Here is a 22,639-nt window from a genome sequence, read left to right as displayed (position 1 = left end):
TAAAGCAATGTCATCCTTTTCTCTGGTTTTTAAACAATTATTTTGGAAACTAGTTATTTTTCTGTAAAAATATTTACATATAATGGATTTTCTTATTTTTAAATGAATTAAATGTTTAAATTTCTCGGTTTTAACATCTAGTACAGTAAATAGTGGTAGATACAATCTACATAAACACTCTTTATAGAGTTCTCAATAATTAAAAGTATAAAGGGTCCTGAGACAAAAAAAGAAAATTGAGAACAGCTGGTATAGAGGCTGCAACAGGGATTTGGAGAAAGAAGGCCTAAATTCAAGTTCCCGTTCTATCACTTAACTGCGATTTTAGGTAAGTTACTTAGGTGCAGGCTCTGAAGACAGACCTTGTGTTTACATTGGCTCCATCACTTGCTGGTAGTATGTGAGTCATTCTACCTCTGCAAATAGGGATAACCTACTTCACCAGGTTGCTGTGAGAATTAAATGGGATTATACTTGTCAAATGCTTACAGTTGTTACCTACAACATAGAGTTAAAAGCTAGCTACTGGTATTAGTTATATTAGCTAGTCATCTGACAGGATCCTAGAGGCTGGGGCACAGTCCTGGCTTTCTTCATCCTCTCTGTGTTACCGAACCCAGGTCCGGCTGCTTGCCGCTGGAAAGCCAATTCTCGAGAGATGAGTGTTGGTAGGAAGGGAAAGGTTGCTTTATTTTGGAGGCTGGCAACTGGGGGAGGGGGTGGACTCCTGTCCAAGAACCAACTCCCGACTGCTCTCAGGGGACAGGGGCTTTTAAAGGGGAGTTTCAGGGTTGCATAGGCAGGAGCAGAACAGCACAGTCAGTTCGGACAGTCATCGTGAAACCAGTAATGCGGTGGTCTGGTCAGCGTCATCTTGGTTGTTTTAAGAACAGTTAATCTTTAGTTCCAGGGTTTCCATTTCTTTGAGGCCAGTTCTTGGAATTGTGGCAGCTTATGTCATGGCTACAGTCTGGTCATCATGTAGTTAACTTCTTCCACCTGGTGGGGATTTCAGTATCTGTAAGACAGCTCACAGGATACGGCTCAGAATATTATCTATAGCCCTTGAGGGACTGAAGGTCCTTGACTATGCTTAATGACTAAACTATTATTTGGTCTCCTTTGACTGTTTTCCTTTGTTTCTGCATTTTCTCACTTCTCTGATTAAACTTATTCTTTGGCTAAAGTTTTTCCACAGACAAAAGGCGGGCTGAGGACATGGGGTGAGGGGCAGGGACCGTGGGGTCCTGCTCCATTTCATCTGCAAAGAACAGAAGCTATTCAGGTGTTATAAATTTGAGGAGAAGGTATAAGTAAACTTGTGGATAATTGTGTGTGGCTCTTAAACTGTAAGAGAATTAATCTGTTATTAAAAAATCCCTTTTAGTTTCCTTTTTCTCAGCTTTTGAAGAAATAACAAGACTGAAAAACATTCCCTGAACCCTTGCCCTATAATCTAGTTAGAAAATAGGGAAGTATTTTATTGCATGCCCGAAGGAATTGAAGTCTTCCAGAAAACTAAACAGGAGAGCTGGTAGGGCTACTACTTGGGGAATTCTTTTAACCTCTTGACCTCTGTTATGTCATCTTGCTGGACAAAAATATCTCATCTCCAACCCTCTTGCGGCTTTTGAATCCTGCCAAGCTCACCTCTACATCTTTTAAAGATATCTTTTTGGCAGCTTCTAAATCCCAATAAACGCAAAGGAGAGGGGCAAAGACCCAGAGACGATCTTTTGTTCCCTTGCAAATGCCAATGGTATCCGTTCTCAGCACCCAGAAGTGGAGGTCTGGGTAGACGCAACTACCGCCAGCGCCTGTCCTACTTCTCACTAAGGGCATGGCATCCCGGCGTCCCTGCACCATCCCGGCCCATGAGCAGGGTTAGCCCTGGTACCACCGGGTCAGAGGTCTGTTTTCCCATCTATTAAGTGGGGAGGCTGGGTCATCTTGAAGAACCTTGCTTTCACTGCAATTTGAAACGCTCTCCACCTAAAACGTCTCATTCCTCATCCCTGCCTTCTAAATACCTGAGGCCTTGCACCCAGACCCCGCGCGCGGGTACCGAGCGGAGGGCGCGCCGCCGGCAACACCCGCGTGCCCAGCGCTCCGACCGCCAGTCCGCTCGGAGGAGCACATCTCGCGCGATTCCCTCCACCTCTCGCGACACTTCCCGCCAGCGCCCCTGCGGGCCTCCACGCCCCACCCGTTTCCTCCACGCAGCGGTCCCCGTCACCTCACCTTTGCTCTTGGCAACCTGGCCCGCTGCTCGGCCGCTGGGAGCGCGGCGGAGGCCTGTGTTGGGCGCGAGCCCGGCAGGGCCGCAAGCTCCGCCCTGCTCTGCTCCGCTCCGCCCCTCCTGGGCTCGCGGGGAAGGCCTCCTTTGGGGATATGTCGTAGCCCACTCAGCGAAGGCAGGAGAACTTGAAAGGCTGCGGGGCTGCAAGGTGAGTCTGCCGGGGCGCGTTGGGGGCGGCGGCCGGGCCCAGGGCTCCGACCGGCGTGCGGGTGGGAGGCACTGCGGGATGGAGATGCCAGGGGCAAAGGAGGACGCGACGCCCGAGGCAGGGAAGGGGGGCTGGGAGGACCAGCCCTGGCGGGGTGGGGGTGACAGCGGTTACAGGGACGCGGCCAGGGCCCCTTTTGCATCCACCGTGCCCGAAGGCACCGGGAAATTACCTTGTTTTCATCCACGCTCCGCTCCTCTCTGCGGGGCTGGACGCGGAACGGGGAGAGGTGTCCGCGAACCCTGAGGTCCCAGACCTGGGCTGCAGGAGGCCCGGGGTCGTGGGGAGAAGGGACACACAAAGTGGCGGAGGTAAATTCGTGCTGGGAAAAAAGATAAAGTGGCGGAAGCTGGAGAGCGTCCGCTCCGAGGGAGGCCGGGTGTTTGCGGTCCCGCTGCGCTCGGTGCTGAGATAGCGATGGTCTTGCCCGCGCCCCTCCAAGGAACCTGGGTTTACTTTCGACGTCTGCAGTGTTAGTCTCTGCGAGTGTTAAAGGGGCGGAAACACACAGGTCACGGTCTTCCTTGAGGGAAGGAGGCTTTTGAGGTCAGTTGTTACTTTTCGTCTGAGACCTGGATGGTGCGAGTGGGTGCGCGCCTGCGCACAGTGGCCCCAAGCGAGGGTTCGCGTTTTCAGAATTTGTACCATAGTCTCTACTTAAGCACCCTTCAAGCGTTGATAAAAAGTGACTGGGTCTTAAGTGAATAGTTTTATTTTCAGTAGTGTGATTCCAGTAGTCATGTAAATGTGTAATGACAAGGGCCTGGAGCCTAAAACCAGGCGTTATTAAGACGGAGTACGCGTTTTTGCCTTGGGACCAGACTTAGATTGGAAATTGGGGTAAAATTTTTTTTGCAGTCGAGATTTCGACCATGTGTTTCTTGTGATTCCAGTTTTGTTTAATTAAAACCATGCAGTTTTCTGAGAGGATTGGAAGATCAGTGCAAAGTGGTTGGTCTAACTATAAGAAGCGTTTTGTTTAAGGCCTCCTTCCTCCAAAAAAAAAAAAAAACCCAAAAACAAAACCAAAAAAAGCTGTTAATTTATGTTATTTCTGTTTTAAATTATGTAGCCCCCTTAGTTTTTTTTCAGAAATGACTCCTTAAAAATGACCAGTTTTGTGTGTGAACAGTTACACTATTAATAGAAGGAAATGTTATTTATAGTTTTCTTTTGTCTTTTAGAGAAAGAAATGTCATCAGTGGAATCACACGAGGAACAATTGTCCCAGTCAGATCCATCCCCGTCACCAAACTCATGTAGTTCCTTTGAGCTAATAGACATGGATGTTGGCAGTTTGTACGAACCCGTTTCTCCTCATTGGTTTTATTGTAAGATAATAGATTCTAAGGAGACATGGATTCCTTTCAACTCTCAGGATTCACAGCAGCTGGAAGAGGCATACGGTTCTGGTAGGGTGAAAGCTATGACTTGTAATAGACAAGGACTTACTGTCATTTCTCTAAAACTATAATATAAAAGTCCTTATAGTGAGTGCTATTAGAAGTAAATTTTAGATCTTTTTCTAGTTGTCTCATAGCATTTTTTTTTGCTTTACATTTTTTATACTTTCCAAATTTTACTTAATAATCTTTTCTTTTTAACATCTTTATTGGAGTATAATTGCTTTACAATGGTGTGTTAGTTTCTGCTTTATAACATCCTATAGCATTTTTATATAGAAGTTCTGCATTACTATCCAGCCAATTTATAATCAAGAATTTGGTCTGTATCTTGAAAACAGTACCTATTGTAATTCCTGCATAGTTAACCAATAATGTTTCTTATGTTTCAGTTTCTGTTTATGAAGAGTGTGGTGCGGGCAGTGTCACATTGCAAAAGAATGAATTCTTTCATTTTTCTCTTGTTTTTTCTTCTTTTATGAAACAAGAATGATGCCGGTTACTACTTTATCATCATGATGGTCATTAATTTATCTTTTGGTCCCTTAAACAAAAAATTCAGAAAAGCTTTCTTGTATACATTTTTTTTTTTTAAGGGACACTCCTATCTCTCCTTAGAAAAAGAACAAAACAGCGTTGGGTATTATTTTTTTCATGTTTCATTAAAACCAAGAATGATTTTGATGGTTTATAAAGTACTTTAGCCAAGAAGAAACAGATCATTCGTGTGTTTTATAACATTACTGAGAACATAACTCAGAGTTGTATTTTGGGAGCTTTATTTTGCTATACTATGTACTTCATTTCCCCTTTCCACTCCTTGATAGGAAAAGACTGTGATAGGAGAGTTGTGCCCACTGATGGGGGCAGATACGATGTTCATTTGGGGGAGAGGATGCGGTACGCCGTATACTGGGATGAGCTAGCATCGGAAGTGAGGCGCTGTACCTGGTTTTACAAGGGAGACAAAGATAATAAGTATGTTCCATACTCGGAGAGCTTCAGCCAAGTGTTAGAGGTACTCCTGTGACCCTTTTACTCATTTTCTTCATTGTGTTCTCTTATTTCATAATCTTTTCTTCCTCTTGTGACTTATTCTGTGAAATTACAGAGAGAGTTTGGTTGGTTCTATTTGCATCACAGTTCATAGCATTTCTTTTTGCAAGTTAGTTTCAGGATAAAGTAGTTTTATTTTCAAATTTTGAAATACTATGGAAACTATTATGTATTTAAATTAAAATTTTTTTTCTCTAATGGTGATCTTTGTGAATATTTAAACTGTGACCACAGGATTGGTCTTTTTTGCCTTTTATTTTTCTTGCTCTGAAAATATTCTGAAATTTGCTTTAAATTGGAGTAGGATATTAATATTATTGAACGAAATATATCAAAATGTGAACAATGATTATTTCTAGTCTTGATGATGGAATTGGGACTGATTTTTTTCCTTTGTCCTGTACTATTATCATAATTTTAAAAGAATTTTAAAATAAATTTGACAAATCAAGAGAAAGAACTTTATATGTAATGTAATCCTCATTTTATGGATAATATACATGCATTAACATTACTGAAAGAAATATATCAAAATGTGTACAGCGATTATCTCCAGTCTAGATGATAGAAGTAGAAGTGATTATTTTTTCTTTGTTCTATACTAGTACCTATTCTCATTTTAAGAGAATTAAAATAAATTTGATAAATTAGAGTAAGATACTCTTATTGTAATTGTTTATCTAGCAGTATTCTTGTTAAAAAGTTCAGTTTTAATAGAAAAACCATTACAGAAATCTAATGAAATGTGTTTTCTTTTAAGGAAACTTACATGCTTGCTGTAACTCTGGATGAATGGAAGAAGAAACTGGAGTCTCCCAACAGAGAAGTTATTATATTGCACAATCCAAAGGTTAGCAAATTAATGCCCTTCTTTAACATTGGGATTAAAGGTTAATTGCATTAGTAAGAACTTAATTGGTTTCTTTTTCTGGGGATTCTACGTAAGATAAGCTTTGGACATTTTTATATTGCATTCACAGTTATGAAACTTGAAGCTGTGGCTCTTACCATCATTTCCTCATTCAACTCTTACACAGAAATTTTCTTAGGGAAAATTATGTCGCTGTAGATTTAGAAAATCACTGACACGTTATGTGGGCACCTCTTCCATGTGTAGGGTATGGTTGAAAGATCTGTTAGCCTGATGAATTTTCATTTTCCTTTTTTTTTTTTTTTAGCTTTACTGAGGTATAATTGACAAAATAGTAAGATATTTAAAGTGTACAACATTAGCCTAATGTATTTTCAGGATTCTCATTTCAAGCTGTAGGAGTTGCATATCAAAACTCCAGTTGAGATTTGACTGTGTTATGTTTTAAAAGACCCGTTTCTACCCCTCAGAATGTATAAATAGAAGTGTCTTTAATGTAGAGTATGTTTATTGCTCTGATCTTTTTTATTTAAGCTTATGGTACATTACCAGCCAATCGCGGGGTCTGATGAATGGGGTTCAACACCCACTGAGCAGGGCCGACCTCGAACAGTGAAGAGAGGGGTTGAGAACATCTCTGTTGACATTCATTGTGGTAATGTTAATCATTCATTTTTTTCCTTATCTTCTGATATACTTGTTTATGATTTAAATCGTGGTCTTTCTCTATGGCTTTAGATTACATCAAGGCTTAAAAATGGTCTTTAATCAAATGGGCTTATTCTAAGTTAAGATTAGCATTACTTCATCTACTAAGAATCTTAATAGGTATAAAAATCTCTTTTAAAGTTGCTAAGTATATATGGTGGGATGGATAAAATTTGACAGTACTAATCAGGAGGTCACTAAGTACAAATGAACTGATTTAGTCCTAATTCTAAGAAGTGTGATTCCACCTGCTTGATTATTAATTTATTCCTGGTAACTCCTGAAGGTTTTCAGGAGGTTTTCAACCAGGGAAAACTATTTTTCAGGGACCTTGATGGTTATCCATTGCTCTCTAGCTAGGGTCATTTATGGTTGGTTTTATAATATATTCAACTGGATTATAAAATTCCTTTCATCTTTCAGAGGAGATGGCTTGTCTCTTGGACAAAGTCGTAGACTTACTGTAATTTGAAAAGATGAGGTTAAAATTTCAGGCTTCAAATACATGTCAGATTTTATTGGTACAACTGATAAACACAGGATAGTAGGTAAAAGTATCCTGTCAATATTAAATTACTTGAATTTGGTAACTGCCCTGTGGTTAAATAAGAGCATATTCTTAGGAAATACATAATAAAATATTAAAGGATTAAAGAGATGTGATATGTGCCATCTGATAATGTATGCAACCTGCTCCCAAATGGTTCAGAAAAATAAATGTGTGTGAATACACATATACATAGAGAAATAAAGCAAATGTGGTAAATGTTAGTGTTGAATCTGTATAAAAAGTACGTGAGAGTTTCTGTACTGTTCTTTCAAGTTTTCAATAAGATTGCAGTTATTTCAAAATAAAAAGTTGAAAAAACTTGAACAATTTTTTCACTGACTTATTACAAGATAAATAAGAAACAAAGTAACATCACTATATTTTTACTAAGTAGTTAATTATATTTTACTAAGTAGTTAATTATCAGTTACTATCTGTGTCTTTTAAAATATCTGCTCATATTTTAACTTGCCCATTTCTATTGTCTATGCATTGTGAATGTTTGATTTTAGAATACATGACTCGTTATATAGAGTAATTTTTCTTTGTAATTTCACTTGTAGGGGAACCTTTACAGATAGATCACTTGGTTTTTGTAGTCCACGGGATCGGACCAGCCTGTGATCTCCGCTTTCGAAGCATTGTACAGTGTGGTAGGTTCGCAAAGCATGTCATATTAGATCATGTAAGGGGACTGTTAGTGCTCCTGTGAGTTGAGATGAAGTGTTGTCTTTAGCCTGTTGTCTCAGCTGCATAATAAGATTTGGAGAGATGAAGACAGGTGGCAAGGTAGTCAAGCTTCCCAGCTTAGACCTAAAGTGCTAGTAAATTCCTTAGGCTAATAGGTTTATATTCTTAACTAATAATTCTTGAGTGAATAAGCCCTCAAGTCTTATACAATTGTTTTATGATGTGATGGTCCTGTTTATAACCATTCTAAATTTAAAGGGAACCATAAATATATGACCATGAAGATAATATAGTTTAAATGAATAACAGAAGCTTCAACCATTTTTGTAATTCATACTGTGATAAACCTTATGATATTCTAATTGGAATATTTAGGTCATTAGTATAACTTGACTTTGAAAGGCAGTATTCATAGTCTAACTGCCCTAATTTGGGAGCCTGATCCTAATGGCTAATGCTTCTAAGCATAAACCTCCTAGAAGGTTAAGATCGACGCAATATGAATTCCAAACAGCAGTGTATTTTTTAAAAATTTAAAATATGGGGTAAAGGTTGTTTATAAGAACCAGAAAGTTAGGATAGGAACCTGACTGCAAGGCCAATTGACATAGTCAAGTGGTTTTTTTAAAAAAATGGAAACAGTTCCCTTGACACGGCAGAAGTTTTGAAGTTACTGTGTGATTTTTTTTATATAAAAATGTTTTGTATAGTAACAGCAGTTCTATATTAAAGGAATGTCTTTTCCTACATGCACTGTTAATTTTTTCTTGAATACTCACTCTACTTTTGACTCGAGTCAATAGGTGCTATAAGCAGATATAGATGGATGTAGTATAATTAATTATAAGATCTGTTGCATGTTCACTCTACAAATTGATCGCTTCACCGTTAATGCATTGTTAATTTTCTTTTCTAGTTAATGATTTTCGCAGTGTTTCTTTGAACCTGCTACAGACGCATTTTAAGAAAGCCCAAGAAAATCAGCAGATTGGGAGGGTAGAATTTCTCCCAGTCAACTGGCACAGTCCTTTGCATTCCACTGGTGTGGATGTGTGAGTAGTACTTTACACCTTTGAGTTGCTAACTGTGATTGTAATGTTTTCTGATCATTGATATGCTTAGGAACATTTCTGCTATAGCTGGTCGTATATATAAAATTTTGTTCAACAGAAAACTTTTTGTACTTCTGTGTCTTTTTCTTAGAGATACATTATTAAGTGCGGACCAATCCCTTTGTTTAACTAGCTCGGGTTAGGAGTGGGGAGTTGTGTGTATCTTCTTCCAGTATGTTTTACTGGCTCGTTAGTGTTTACTATTACAGCTTTATTATTTCTTTAGCATAAAGCCAAATTCTCCCCATAGTGTATAAGCATTTCCATCTTAAGATGTCAAAAGCCAATCTACCTCAAGATGCACAAAGTATTTTGTTGTTCCTTTTGTGATCACATTTAGATAATATTTGTCCAAATTTGGGGAAAAAAGGAAATTCCCAAATATTAAATTATTGGTTTTTATAACTTGAGGTATAATTGGTGCAATGACTTGTAAGTAAGTGATGGCTTTCTTAAGTTGCAAGCTCAGAAGTTCTGTTTGTAAACTTTTTGGTAATGTCAGAGAAGGTTGCCTTATATTAAGGATATTCACTGTGGGCTCGCCAGAAAGAAGTATGTTCATGATATAGTTCTAGGATAGAACTAGGAGATGCTTCTCTGGTAGATAAAGGAAGTAGCATTGTTTCCATGCTGGTCTTGGAAATGGCTTTTCTGATTCCGTGTCTCTCAGTTCTTAATACCCTATGATTTGAGCATATTCCACGTGCCAAATGCTCCATTGTGGTGTTGCTTTTACTAGGTGTACAGAGTTCACATTCTTTCATATTTGAGCTGATGCTAAGAGGTTACTAGGGGCACATAGCTCTCTCTAAACTACAGAAGATGTTGAAGGTTTGAGGAGTCTTTCTGGGAGCTTTGAGAAAGCTTTATGTGGAAGCTGATTTATACTACGTCAACATTGTTTTCCTTTGCGAGATATGAGTTCTGTTTGTCCTCGGCATCTGGCAGTCTCACCTTCTTTCAGCTTTTAGAAATTCGGCATAGAGAGAGAGAGCTGATTCATTTATCATTTGATTTGTGATCAAAAAACCTTAATGCTGAGAATTCTAGGAAAAGCCTCTTTTAAAAAACTTTATTATAGAGAATTTTGTACACAAAAGTAGCATATATAATGAATCTTCATGGATTGATTATGATTACCCAGCCCAACAAGCCTCAACACGTGGCCAGTTCTGCCCCATCCATATCTTCCGTGTACTGCCCATCCCTCCACTCTATTACTTTTGGATAAAATCTTAGACATCATATCATTTCATCTGTTAAATGTTTCAGTTTGTATATCCTTTTAAGGATTAAAAAAATATATATAACACCATTATCACATCTAAAAAAATTCTTAATATCAGCAAATATACAATCAGTATTCAAATTTGTAATTGTCTAATAAATGTCATGATTTATATATACACATACATACATATACATGCACATACACACATAGTTTAAACTGGGATCATAAATTGCAATTAGTTGATGTCTTTTAAGTCTCTTTTAATCTCTTGATTACCTTTCTATCTCTTATTTTCTTGTAATTTATGTCTTGAGGAGGCTGGGTTTTTTGTCTTGCAGCGTTTCTCACACTGAATTTTGCTGGTCACATCCCTTTGGCTTCATTACAAATGTCTGTCTGTCCTCTGTTTCCTGTAAATTGATAGTTATCCCTTGTATCTTAATTTCTAAGTGTAATTTGGGTAATAACTTAGAGGAGGCTGTGGAATGTATTTAGGTTTTCTGCTTAAAATATCTTCTGTTTTTTCCAGAGATCTGCAGCGAATAACTCTGCCCAGCATTAACCGCCTAAGGCACTTCACCAATGATACAATTCTGGATGTCTTCTTCTACAACAGCCCCACCTACTGTCAGACTATTGTGGACACAGTTGCTTCTGAAATGAACCGATTATATGTACTTTTTCTGCAGAGGAACCCTGATTTCAAAGGGGGCGTATCCATCGCTGGTCATAGTTTAGGTAACGGATTCTTTGTGACCAGAGATGACTATCACATTTTAAGGATAGCTGGGTTTGAAGTACAGTGTCTTTTATCAGTATCAGATTCAGAGGTCTAGAACTGGTCTGTGATGAAGAATTTGGAAGGCGTTGGAAGGGTGGTGGTGGATTGGAAAGAATGACTCCCTACTTCATAGATTTTGCTTCATGGGTAATTGGCTTAATACTTTTTTTGTATGAAAGACAGCTATTTAGTGCTAATGCTTCGAAATTGTCCCTTCTTTGTTCTGTTTTACTTGTAGGTTCACTTATATTGTTCGATATCCTAACAAATCAGAAAGATTCTTTGGGGGATGTTGACAGTAAAAAGGTAATTTAGATGTTCAGATAGGTTCTTTTGTATGCTTTCTTAGTAAGTGTTTTTAGATTTTAGGCTTTTTGTCTTTTGCTTTGTTTCATACCATAATATTTACGTTTATTTTAATTTTAACAGACTTGTAATTATCTCTGTCATTCTTGGATGATAGAAGCAAGATAGTAGTATGCTTCCACAAATATTTGCCACATTCTAAAATAATTATAGGTATCTTATTTTTTCATTATAAATATGCACTACTGATCTGTTATTAGAGTTATAGAATCACTGAGCTGAAATGGAATTTGCATATGAGGAAATGAAGAGTGAATTGGATGCAAATTGATATAGTTTATAGAAATTCTGTTTGAAAGCCATCCTTAAACATTAATAAGAGCTCAGGGAAGGCTTTATTAATGATGATGATGAAGAATACTTTGATACTCATTTATTCACTCATTCATTTATTTAAAAACATACTAGGTTTCAACTGACTGCAAAAACTTAAAGATCAATCACATCTTAATTTATATTTCGTATAAATTACAATTTATTCAAAGTTAAGGTATGTCTCTGTGGATATCTAACATAGTACTTTCCTTTATTGCAAAGTAATATTAATAAAAATCTGAATGAATTTAGAGAATACGAGCTTTACAATTTAATTTTTAGGATTTGCCAAGTATTTTCATGGATCAAGGAGACACACCGACACTGGAGGAAGATTTGAAGAAACTTCAACTCTCTGAATTCTTTAGTGTCTTTGAGAAGGAGAAAGTAGATAAGGAAGCTCTGGTAAAAATAATCTTTTAAAACTTTGCACTATACCATTTTCAGTATTTTTTTTAATAAATTTATTTTATTTATTTATTTTTGGCTGCGTTGGGTCTTCGTTGCTGCGCGTGGGCTTTCTCTAGTTGCAGAGAGTGGGGCTACTCTTCGCTGCGGTGCACAGGCTTCTCACTGCAGTGGCTTCTCTTGTTGCGGATTATGGACTCTAGGCGCGTGGGCTTCAGTAGTTGTGGCTCGCGGGCTCTAGAGCGCAGGCTCAGTAGTTGTGGTGCATAGGCTTAGTTGTTCCGTGGCATGTGGGATCTTCCCGGGCCAGGGATCGAACCCGTGTCCCCTGCATTGGCAGGCGGATTCTTAACCACTGTGCCACCAGGGAAGTTCCCCATTTTCAGTATTTTTATTGCTTCTTTTCATCGTACTGCTTGCTAAGAGCCTGCCCTTTAGAAACATTTTAGTCATAAATACTTCGTTATCATTAGTAATGCTCTTTAGCCTTATTTGTGTGCTTTTTATCATATAAAGTGATCTTTGCTTTGTGGAGGTTCAGAGTTCCGAGGAGCCATGTTAACAAGCAATGGAGCAAAGACTAAAACACAGCAGAGCTCTGAAAACATGAGAGCAGGAATAAATGACCACTAACTTTTCCAACTCTTATTTTCTGTTATACCTTGTAGAGCTCTACTGTGGATATTTGCTTGTTTATTTGTTTTTGTTACCACTAGGGAGTCCTAGTCATGCAAAGCAAAGAACAACAGAGTGTTTAGGCCTTATTCCTCTCAGAGAACAGGGCGTTTACTTACTTATTTTTAGGACATTTAATTGATTTTAATTTGCCGAGAAATAAGAAAGATATTTGATTTTTTATGCTTAGGCTTTATGTACAGACAAAGATCTTCAGGAAATGGGAATTCCCTTAGGACCAAGAAAGAAGATACTAAACTACTTAAGGACCAGAAAAAATTCAATGGTATGTGCTTAATATAGTTTGTAGGATTAAACAGTTTTTTGACTTCCTTGTATCCTTGTGCTTTGTGAGGTGTTTAGTATAGGGAGCTAAGCAATTTTTAAAATTGACCTTTGGCTCTCTTTTCAGAAATTAAACACATTTACTTTATTGATATCTTTAAAAGTGTTATTAGCTTCAGAAGTTTTATTTCCCCTGGACTTCCACCATTCATTTTTTTCCTTTTTTTTTGTTTGTTTTGTAACTGCTTTATTGAAATATAATTCACAACACATACCATAAAATTCACCCTTTTAAAATATACAATTCAGTGGGTTTTAGTATATTTGCAGAGTTGTATAACCATTACCACTATCTAATTCCAGAACATTTCCATCACCGCAGAAAGAAACATCATATTCATTAGCAGGCACTCCCTATTCGTCCCTCCTGTGAACCACTGATCTATTTTCTGTCTTCATGTATTTTCTTATTCTGGATATTTCATATAAATGGAGTCATACAATATGTGGCCTTTTGTGACTGGTTCCTTTCACTTAGTATAATGTATTCAAGGTATAACCCCGTTGTAACAGTGCTTATGCACTGAGCATTTTTGGCCACTGATTCCTTTCCATAGTCTAATTAATTATTTTTCAACCTTTTAGCAGGTTGCTCAGTTCTGATTTAAGGCTGATAGAGACATACTACTTGCTTTGGTTAGAAAGGCATAGCACTTCATTGAACTCCTCAGCAATCCCCAACATTCATTCCACAGTTCTCTGCTATCGTTTTCTCTCATGATGGTTGCCTAAAGTTTCAACTGCTACCCAAATGGCTTTGTACAGCTTTCGTTATTTCCGAGCATGTAGGGATATCAATTCATAATTTAAGGCAACTTTTGTTTTCATCAGCTTTAGCTTGTTCTCTGAGAGATTCTTCTTAAAATTGTTGACTACCATTTCAAAACCTTCCCAAGCATCCTTTCAAACCAGTAGAAAACTGTATAATCCTTTGGGTATTTTCACTACATAGCAGTTCCACAGAACTATTTTTTATTCTTTAGGGTATTAATAGACCAACCCCGCAATCACCTGCAGGGGCGAATATGTCTAACATCCCCAAAGAATCGGAGTTCTGCAGTAGTACTAATGGTACTGGAAATGGTGAACATCTGGATGTTGGCATTGGGCAGGTAACAATACTAATTCTCTTTGGTCATTTTATTGTTTGCCGTTGGTATGGTAGGAACAGATGTAACTTTTGTTGTTAATGAGAGATGCTTTTATTTCCTCCTTCCAGGTGCCTGTAAAATACCCCCGGCTCATCTATAAACCAGAAATATTCTTTGCCTTTGGATCTCCCATTGGAATGTTCCTTACTGTCCGAGGCCTAAAAAGAATTGACCCCAACTACAAATTCCCAACATGCAAAGGTTTCTTCAATATTTATCACCCCGTAAGCATTGGACAGCTCTTGTGGTTTTACCTATTAGCGCTTATTGGTAAAGCGCGTACGGTATTCTATTGTGTTGATTTACTTTTTTCTATATTATTCTGTAGTAATGAGATAATTTATAATAGTATGAATCTGGAAGTGATGGGGCGGAACAACTACATTTTAAAAAATGAGCTTATAATTATTCTTGCCTGATACATAGCTCCTGAGACTGTCATTATCTTTCTTCATCTTCAGCAGAGGTATTTGTAGCTATTGTTTTTCCTATGTAGTTTGATCCTGTGGCCTATAGGATTGAACCAATGGTGGTCCCAGGAGTAGAATTTGAGCCAATGCTGATCCCGCATCATAAAGGCAGGAAGCGGATGCACTTAGGTAAGTCTTGAATATAGAACCTGATAATTCTAGACCTTCTGGTCAGTGCAAACCGACTGGACCTCATTCACTTTGTTTAGCTGTGTTGAACCCTTTTACCTCTGTAAACCATGTAATGTTCTTTTTCATATGTTTCAGAACTGAGAGAGGGCTTGACCAGGATGAGCATGGACCTTAAGAACAACTTGCTAGGTTCGCTGCGGATGGCCTGGAAGTCTTTTACCAGAGCTCCATACCCTGCCTTACAAGCTTCAGAAACTGCAGAAGAAACTGAAGCAGAACCTGAATCAAGTTCAGAGAAGCCTAGTGGTCAGTGACACTGTACATATTGATTTCCTGCACCAGGCCAGATAAGAGGGACTCCATGGTGTCTGGTTCTTATTCTCCCAGGGTCTTCTTACTTTCTCCTTTTTTATTGTTTAGGACCAATACTATGAGTCCTAATGGGCCTTCAGCTCTGCTGGTGTTTTCTGTCATCTAATAGCCACAAATTTTGGAAAAACATTGTTTGTGAGGGAAGATGTCAAGAGAAGCTGAGCATCTAGTAATGAGGCTTTAAACATTCCCCACTTGGGCACTATGGCAGTGCTGCTCAGAGCCTACGCTGTGAAGAACCTTGCTTTTACAGGGGAATGTCTGTGTATTCATGGGTTGGTTTTATTTTCCTGGCTGGGGACTAGCTAGGACACTTTTCCTCTTAATTTCACAGTTAAAGTTGCATTCTTTTGCTTTAGTTTTCAATTGCCTAAGGAGTTCTAACCCTGTTTGCATTTAGTTTGTAAACCAAAGGCAAATGGAATTAGCCATTAAAGGTACAGGAAGGAAAAAAGGGATTGGATAAAATCAGTGTGCCTTGAGGAGAAGCTTTAAGGGGATTGAGAGGAGGAAAATGAGAGAGAACTTTCTGAGCAGGGTAGCTCATCCTACGGTAAAGCTGGAGCCTGAGGGAAAGTAAGGACAACCTTGGAGGGCTGGACACTTTTATATTCTTATTACGGTTCTTCTGTATCCAGATGTTAGCACAGAAGAGAACCTTGTAGCAGTTAAACAAGAAGCTCCCCCCATCCATGTGGGAATGCTGAATGGAGGCCAGCGCATCGACTATGTGCTACAGGAGAAGCCCATTGAAAGTTTTAATGAATATTTATTTGCTTTACAAAGTCATCTATGCTACTGGTAAGTGTTGTTTTTTTAAGTCTACCTTTTTAAAAAATTAACTTATTTATTTTTATTTTATTTTTGGCTGTGTTGGGTCTTCGTTGCTGCGCGTGGTCTTTCTTTAGTTGCGGCGAGCGGGGGCTACTCTTTGTTGCTGTCACGGGCTTCTCATTGCGGTGGCTTCTCTTGCTGCAGAGCATGGGCTGTAGGCGCGGGCTTCAGTAGTTGTGGCTTACGGGCTCTAGAGCGCAGGCTCAGTAGTTGCGGCACACGGGCTTAGTTGCTCCACGGCATGTGGGATCTTCTTGGACCAGGGCTCGAACCCATGTCCTCTGCATTGGCAGTAAGATTCTTAACCACTGCGCCACCAAGGAAGCCCCTAAGTGTTTGTTTTTGTTTTGGAGTTTTTTGGTCTTAATTGTTTGTTAAGATTTCTTCAAATGACATGAGTGTGCTGTTTTGTAATTGTCTGAACAAGAAATCATTCTAATCCCAAATGTACACTGGCCTATCTCCTTTTTCTACATCTATCAAGTATCTGTGAAACAATTAAGACTTATTTCACTAAGCATGATATTCTTTAGGTCCATCCACGTTGCTGCAAATGGCAGAATTCCATCTTTTTTTTTATGGCAGAGTATTATTCCACTGTAATATATACCACATTTTCTTTATTCATTTGTCTGTTGCTGGACATTTAGGTTGCTTCCATATCTTAGTTATTGTGAATAGTGCTGCTATGAACATTGGGGTGCGTGTATTTTTTCAAGTTAGTGTTTTCGTTTTTTCTGGATATATACCCAGGAGTGGAATTGCTGGATCATATGGTGGTTCTATTTTTATTTTTTTGAGGAGCCTCCATACTGTTTTCCACAGTGTCTGCACCATTTCACATTCCCACCAACAATGGACAAGCATTCCTGTTTCTCTACATCCTCGCCAGTGTTGTTATTTTGTGTTCCTTTTTTTTTTTTTTTTTTTTTGCGGTACGCGGACCTCTCACTGTTGTGGCCTCTCCCGTTGTGGAGCACAGGCTCCGGACGCGCAGGCCCAGCGGCCATGGCTCACGGGCCCAGCCGCTCCGCGGCATGCGGGATCTTCCCAGACCGGGGCACAAACCCGCGTCCCCTGCATCGGCAGGTGGACTCCCAACCACTGTGCCACCAGAGAAGCCCTGTGTTCCTTTTGATGACAGCCGTTCTGACAGGTGTGAGGTGACATCTCATTGTGGTTTTGATTTGCATTTCCCTGATGATTAGTGATATTGAGCATCTTTTCATGTGCCTGTTATCCATTTATATGTCTTTCTTGGAAAAATGTCTATTCAGGTCTGCTACCCATTTTTTGATTGGGTTATTTGTTTTTTTTTTTTGATATTGAGTTTTATGAGCTGTTTATATATTTTGGATATTAACCCCTTATCACATATCATTTGCAACTATTTTCTCCCATCCAGTAGCTTTTCCTTTCATTTTGTTGATGGTTTCCTTTGCTGTGTAAAAGCTTTTAAGTTTAATTAGGTTCCATTTGTTTATTTTTGCTTTTATTTTTTTGCCTTAGGAGACAGATCCAAAAAAATATTGCTGTGATTTATGTGAAAGAGTGTTCTGCCTATGTTCTCTTCTAGGGGGTTTATGGTCTCCAATCTTACATTTAGGTCTTTCATCCATTTTGAGTTTAGTTTTGTAAATGTTGTGCAGAAATTTTCTAATCTCATTCCTTTACACGTAGCTGTCCAGTTTTCCCAGCACCACTTGTCAAAGAAACTGTCTTTTCTCCATTTTGCATTCTTGCCTCCTTTGTCGTAGATTAATTAACCATAGGTGCATGGGTTTATTTCTGGGCTCTTTATTCTGCTCCACTGATCTATGTGTCTGTTTATGTGCCAGTACTAATCTGTTTTGATAACTGTAGCTTTGTAGTATGGTCTGAAGTCAGGGAGGGTGCTATCTCCAGCTTTATTCGTTTTTTCTCAAGACTGTTTTGGCAATATGGGGTCTTTTGTGATTCCATATAGATTTTAGGATTATTTGTTCTAGGTCTGCGAAAAATGTCATGGGTATTTTGGTAGGGATCGCATTAAGTCTGCAGATTGCTTTGGATAGTATGGCCATTTTAACAATATTAATTCTTCCATTCCAAGAGCATAGGATATCTTTCCATTTCTTTGTATCATCTTCAGTTTCCTTCATCAGTGTTTTATAATTTTCAGAGTGTAGGTTTTTCATCTCCTTGGTTAAGTTTATTCCTAGGGTATTTTAGTCTTTTTGATGTGATTTTAAATGGGATTTTTTTTCTACTTTCTGTTTCTGATAGTTCATCATTAGTGTATAGAAAAGCAATAGATTTCTGTATATTAATCTTGTATCCTGCAACTTTACTGAATTCATTTATTAGTTCTAACAGTTTTTTGGTGGAGGCTTTAGGGTTTTCTATATAAAGTATCATGCTATCTGCAAATAGTGACAGTTTTACTTCCTCCCTTCCAATTTGGATGCCTTTCTTTTTTTCTTTTTTTTTTCCCCTGATTGCTGTGGCTAGGACTTCCAATACTATGTTAAATAGAAGGGGCAACATTAGGCATCTTTGTCTTGTTTCTGAATTTGGAGGAAAGGCTTTCAGCTTTTCATTGTTGCATATGACGTTAGCTGTGGGTTTGTCATAAATGGCCTTTGTTATGTTGAGATATGTTCCCTCTATATCAATTTTGATGAGAGTTTTTATCAAGAATGGATGTTGAATTTTATTAAATGCTATTTCTGTGTCCATTAAGGTGATCGTGTGATTTTTGTCCTTTCTTTCGTTGATGTGGTATATCACATTGATTGATTTGTGAATGTTGAACCATCCTTGTGTCCCTGGAATAAATCCCACTTGATCATTGTGTATGATCCTTTTTTTATATTGTTGGATTCAGTTTGCTAATATTTTGTTGAGGAGTTGTGCATCTATATTCATCAAAGATATTGGCCTGTAATTTTCTTTTTTTGTATTGTATTGGTCTGGTTTGGGTATCAGGATAATGGTGGCCTCATAGAATGAATTTGGGAGTATTTCCTCCTCTTCAGTTTTTTGGAATAGTTTAGGGAGGATAGTTGTTTGCTCTTCTTTGTATGTTTGCTAGAATTCCCCTGTGAAGTCAGTTCTGGACTTCTGTTTCCTGAGAGTTTTTTAAATTAAAAATTTAATTTCACTAGTGTTTGGTCTGTTTAAATGGTCTGTTTTTTCTTGATTCAGTCTTGGCAATTTTTATGTTTCTAGAAATTTGTCCATTTCTTCTAGGTTGTCCAATTTGTTGGAATATAACTGTTTATAGTATCCTTTTATGATTTTTTATATCTCTGTGGTATCGGTTGTAATTTCTCCTCTTTCATTTCTTATTTTGTTTATTTGGGTCCTTTCTCTTTTCTTGGTGAGCCTGTCTAAAGGTTTATCCTTTTTGTTTATCTTTTCAAAAAACTAGCTCTCATTTTCATTGATCTTTTCTATTGCTTTTTTTAATCTCTATTTTATTTATTTCCTTCTCTGATCTTTATTATTTCCTTCCTTCTGTTGACTTTGGGCTTTGTTCTTCTTTTTCTAATTCCCTGAGGTGGTAGGTTTGTTTGAGATTTTTCTTATTTCTTGAGGAAGGCCTGTATCACTATAAACTTCCCTCTTAAATCTGCTTTTGCTTCATCCCATAGATTTTGGAGAGTTGTGTTTCCATTTTTATTTGTCTCAAGGTATTTTCTGATTTCCTCTTTGATTTCTTTATTGACCCATCATTTTTTAGTAGCACGTCATTTAGTCTCCATATGCTTGTTCTTTTCCCATTTTCCTTTCTGTAATTGATTTCTAGTTTCATACCGTTGTGGTCGGAAAAAAGCTTGATATAATTTCTATCCTCTGAAATTTGTTGAGACTTGTTTTGTGGCCTAACATGTGATCTGTCCTGGAGAACATTTCATGTGCACTTGGAAAAAATGTGTATTCTGCTGTTTTCGAATGTAATGTCCTGTAGATATCTGTTATGTCCAACTAGTCTATTGTGTCATTTAAGGCCACTGTTGCCTTACTGATTTTCTGTCTGGATGATCTGTCCATTGATGAAAATGGAATGTTAAAGTCTCCTACTATTACTGTGTTATTGTCAGTTTCTCCTCTTATGTCTGTTACTATTTGCTTTATATATTTAGCTTCCTCTGTCTTGGATGCATATATGGTAACAAATGTTACATCCTGTTCTCGTATTGATCCCTTTATCATTATAGAATGCCCTCCTTTGTCTTTTGTTATAGCCTTTGTTTTAAAGTCTATTTTGTCTGATAGGAATATTGCTGCCCCTGCTTTCTTTTCGTTTCCATTTACAGGAAATACCTTTTCCATTCCCTTATTTTCAGCCTGTGTGTGTCTTTAGCTCTGACGTGAGTCTCCTGGAGGCAGCATATAGATGGGTCTTGTTTTTCATCCAGTCACCCACCCTGTGTCTTTTTTAAAATGTATTTATTTATTTTTGGCTGCGTTGGGTCTTCGTTGCTGTGCATAGGCTTCTCATTGCTTTGGCTTCTCTTGTTGAGAAGCATGGGCTCTAGGCACGCGAGCTTCAGTAGTTGTGGCACGTGGGCTCAGTAGTTGTGGCTTACGGGCTCTAGAGTGCAGGCTCAGTAGTTGTGGCGCACGGGCTTAGTTGCTCCACAGCATGCGGGATCTTCCCGGACCAGGGTTCGAACCCGTGTCCCCTGCATTGGCAGGCGGATTCTTAACCAGTGCACCACCAGGGAAGCCCCACCCTGTGTCTTTTGATTGGAGCATTTAGTCCATTGACATTTAAAGTAATTATTGATAGGTATGTACTTATTGCCATTTTATTACTTGTTTTCCGGTTGTTTCTGTAGTTCTTCTGTATTCATTTCTTCTTTTTTTTCTTCCTTTGTGGTTTAATGATTTTATTTAGCAGTATGCTTGTGTTCCTTACTTTTGTGTGTGTGTGTGTATGTTGTAGTTTTTTGATTTGTGATTACCGTGGGGTTCTTATATGTTGACCTATATCTACTTGTGTTAAACTGGCAGTCATTTAAGTTCAGACATATTCTAAACAACCTACGTTTTTTTACTCCCCTCCCCTGCATTTTGTGGTTTTGATGTTATAGTTCACATCTTCACGTTTATCCCTTAACTGTTTATTGTAGTTATAGTTGCTTTTACAGTTTTTTTGTCTTTTAATCTTCATACTGGCTTATTTAAGTGGTTGATCCTCAGTCCTTACTATGTATTTGCCTTTTCTATTGGGATTTCCCCTTTTCTATAGGTTCTTACTTCTTTTCCACTTAGAGAAGACTTTTTAACATTTCTTTTAGAGTAGGTTTAGTATTGATGAACTGTTTCAGTTTTTGCTTGTCTGAGCAGTTCTTTATCTCTTCTTCAATTCTAAATGATAATCTTGTTGGGCAGAGTATCCTGGGTTGCAGGTTTTTCCCTTTCAGGACTTTGAATATATCGTGCCACTCCCTTCTGGCCTGCAGGGTTTCTGCAGCGAGATCAGCTGATAGCCTTATGGGGATCCCCTTGTATATGACTCTTTTTTTCTTGCTGCCTTCAGAAGCCTCTCTTTACCTTTTGCCATTTTAATTGTTATGTCTTGGTGTGAGTGTGCTTGGGTTCATCTTGTTTGGGACCCTCTGTGCTTCCTGTTCCTGGGTATTTGTTTCCTTCAGATTTGGGAAGTTTTCAGCCACAATTTCCTCAGATACATTTTCGATGCTCTGCTCTCTCTCTTCTCCTTCTGAGACCCCCTATAATGTGAATGTTGGTACATTTAATGTTAGCCCAGAGATCTCTTATACCGTTTTCATTTTTTAAAATCTCTTTTCTTTTTGCTGTTCTGATTGGGTGATTTCCATTATTCTGTGTTTCAGATCACTTATGTGTTCTTCTGTATCACTCAGTCTGCTATTCAGTCCTTTTAGTGTGTTTTTTTTATTGCAGCTATTGAATTCTTCATTTCTGATTGGGTCTTTTTTATATATTCTAGTTCCTTGTTAAAATTCTCACTATGTTCATTTATTCTTGTCCCTAATTCAGTTAACATTTTTTAATTAACTGTTCTGAATTCTTTATCTGGTAAATTGTTTATTTCTGTTTCATTCTTTTTTCATGGGTTTTCTTTTGCTGTTTCAATTGAGAGCAGTTTGTCTGCCTTTTCATTTTGCTTAACTTTTTCTGTCGCTATGAATTTAGGTGAAACAGTTACCTATTGCAGTCTGAAAGGGGTATTCTTATGTGGGAGCATCCTTATACAGGCTGTGTGTGCCCAGTGCCGTTGATGGGAGAGCAGGATTTGATGACACGGACAGAGTCGTCTTTCCTCAGCTATCACCTTAGTAGGGGGTGGAGCTGGATGTGAGGTGGGACTTCCCCTCTGCTCAGTGGCTGTCACCATGCAGTTGGGGACAGGGTCTGATCCTAAGTTGCTGGAGCCAAAGCCCTGATGGTCCGGCCCAGGCTGGCTCTGTTCCCTTTAGGTGTGTTTCCCAACCTCCCTGCACTGGAACCCTTGCCCCAGAGCTGGGGAGGGCAGACAAAAGTGGGGCCCATGTGGGCTCTCTGCAGACAGAGGTCCAAGCTGTCTGCCATGTGCAGCCTTGGGTGCATGTCCCCTTTGCCCCTCACAGTCGATCACTGCCCCCAGCCTCCCCTGTCTTGTTATGGGGCCACACTGCAGGGCAACTGGG

The 22,639-nt window shown here is 38.6% G+C and overlaps 1 protein-coding gene across 4 annotated transcripts in view; it reads left to right on the top strand.

Annotated features, from left to right (window-relative positions):
* The first annotated feature begins 2,219 nt into the window (after positions 1 to 2,219).
* Positions 2,220 to 22,639, top strand: part of DDHD2 (DDHD domain containing 2) — a 26,531-nt gene continuing 6,111 nt past the window's right edge. For 2 of the 4 annotated variants that reach the window (XM_033415034.2, XM_033415033.2), the window contains exons 1-16: positions 2,235 to 2,447; positions 3,692 to 3,919; positions 4,738 to 4,928; positions 5,727 to 5,816; positions 6,372 to 6,492; positions 7,659 to 7,748; positions 8,702 to 8,837; positions 10,658 to 10,866; positions 11,148 to 11,215; positions 11,873 to 11,995; positions 12,864 to 12,959; positions 14,002 to 14,130; positions 14,238 to 14,393; positions 14,666 to 14,768; positions 14,907 to 15,077; positions 15,782 to 15,944. In XM_033415034.2, the coding sequence (XP_033270925.1) occupies positions 3,700 to 3,919; positions 4,738 to 4,928; positions 5,727 to 5,816; positions 6,372 to 6,492; positions 7,659 to 7,748; positions 8,702 to 8,837; positions 10,658 to 10,866; positions 11,148 to 11,215; positions 11,873 to 11,995; positions 12,864 to 12,959; positions 14,002 to 14,130; positions 14,238 to 14,393; positions 14,666 to 14,768; positions 14,907 to 15,077; positions 15,782 to 15,944 (2,066 nt within the window). In that variant the 5' untranslated portion in view covers positions 2,235 to 2,447; positions 3,692 to 3,699. Of the gene's footprint in view, positions 2,448 to 3,691; positions 3,920 to 4,737; positions 4,929 to 5,726; positions 5,817 to 6,371; positions 6,493 to 7,658; positions 7,749 to 8,701; positions 8,838 to 10,657; positions 10,867 to 11,147; positions 11,216 to 11,872; positions 11,996 to 12,863; positions 12,960 to 14,001; positions 14,131 to 14,237; positions 14,394 to 14,665; positions 14,769 to 14,906; positions 15,078 to 15,781; positions 15,945 to 22,639 lie in introns of those variants that run through there. The other 2 variants (XM_033415035.2, XM_033415036.2) reach the window with 2 other exon arrangements.

The sequence above is a fragment of the Orcinus orca genome, chromosome 21 (genome assembly GCF_937001465.1).
Source record: "Orcinus orca chromosome 21, mOrcOrc1.1, whole genome shotgun sequence".
Classification (NCBI taxonomy): domain Eukaryota; kingdom Metazoa; phylum Chordata; class Mammalia; order Artiodactyla; family Delphinidae; genus Orcinus; species Orcinus orca.
The sequence above is the reverse complement of the archived record's forward strand: the minus strand, read 5'-3'. Positions and strand labels throughout refer to the sequence as shown.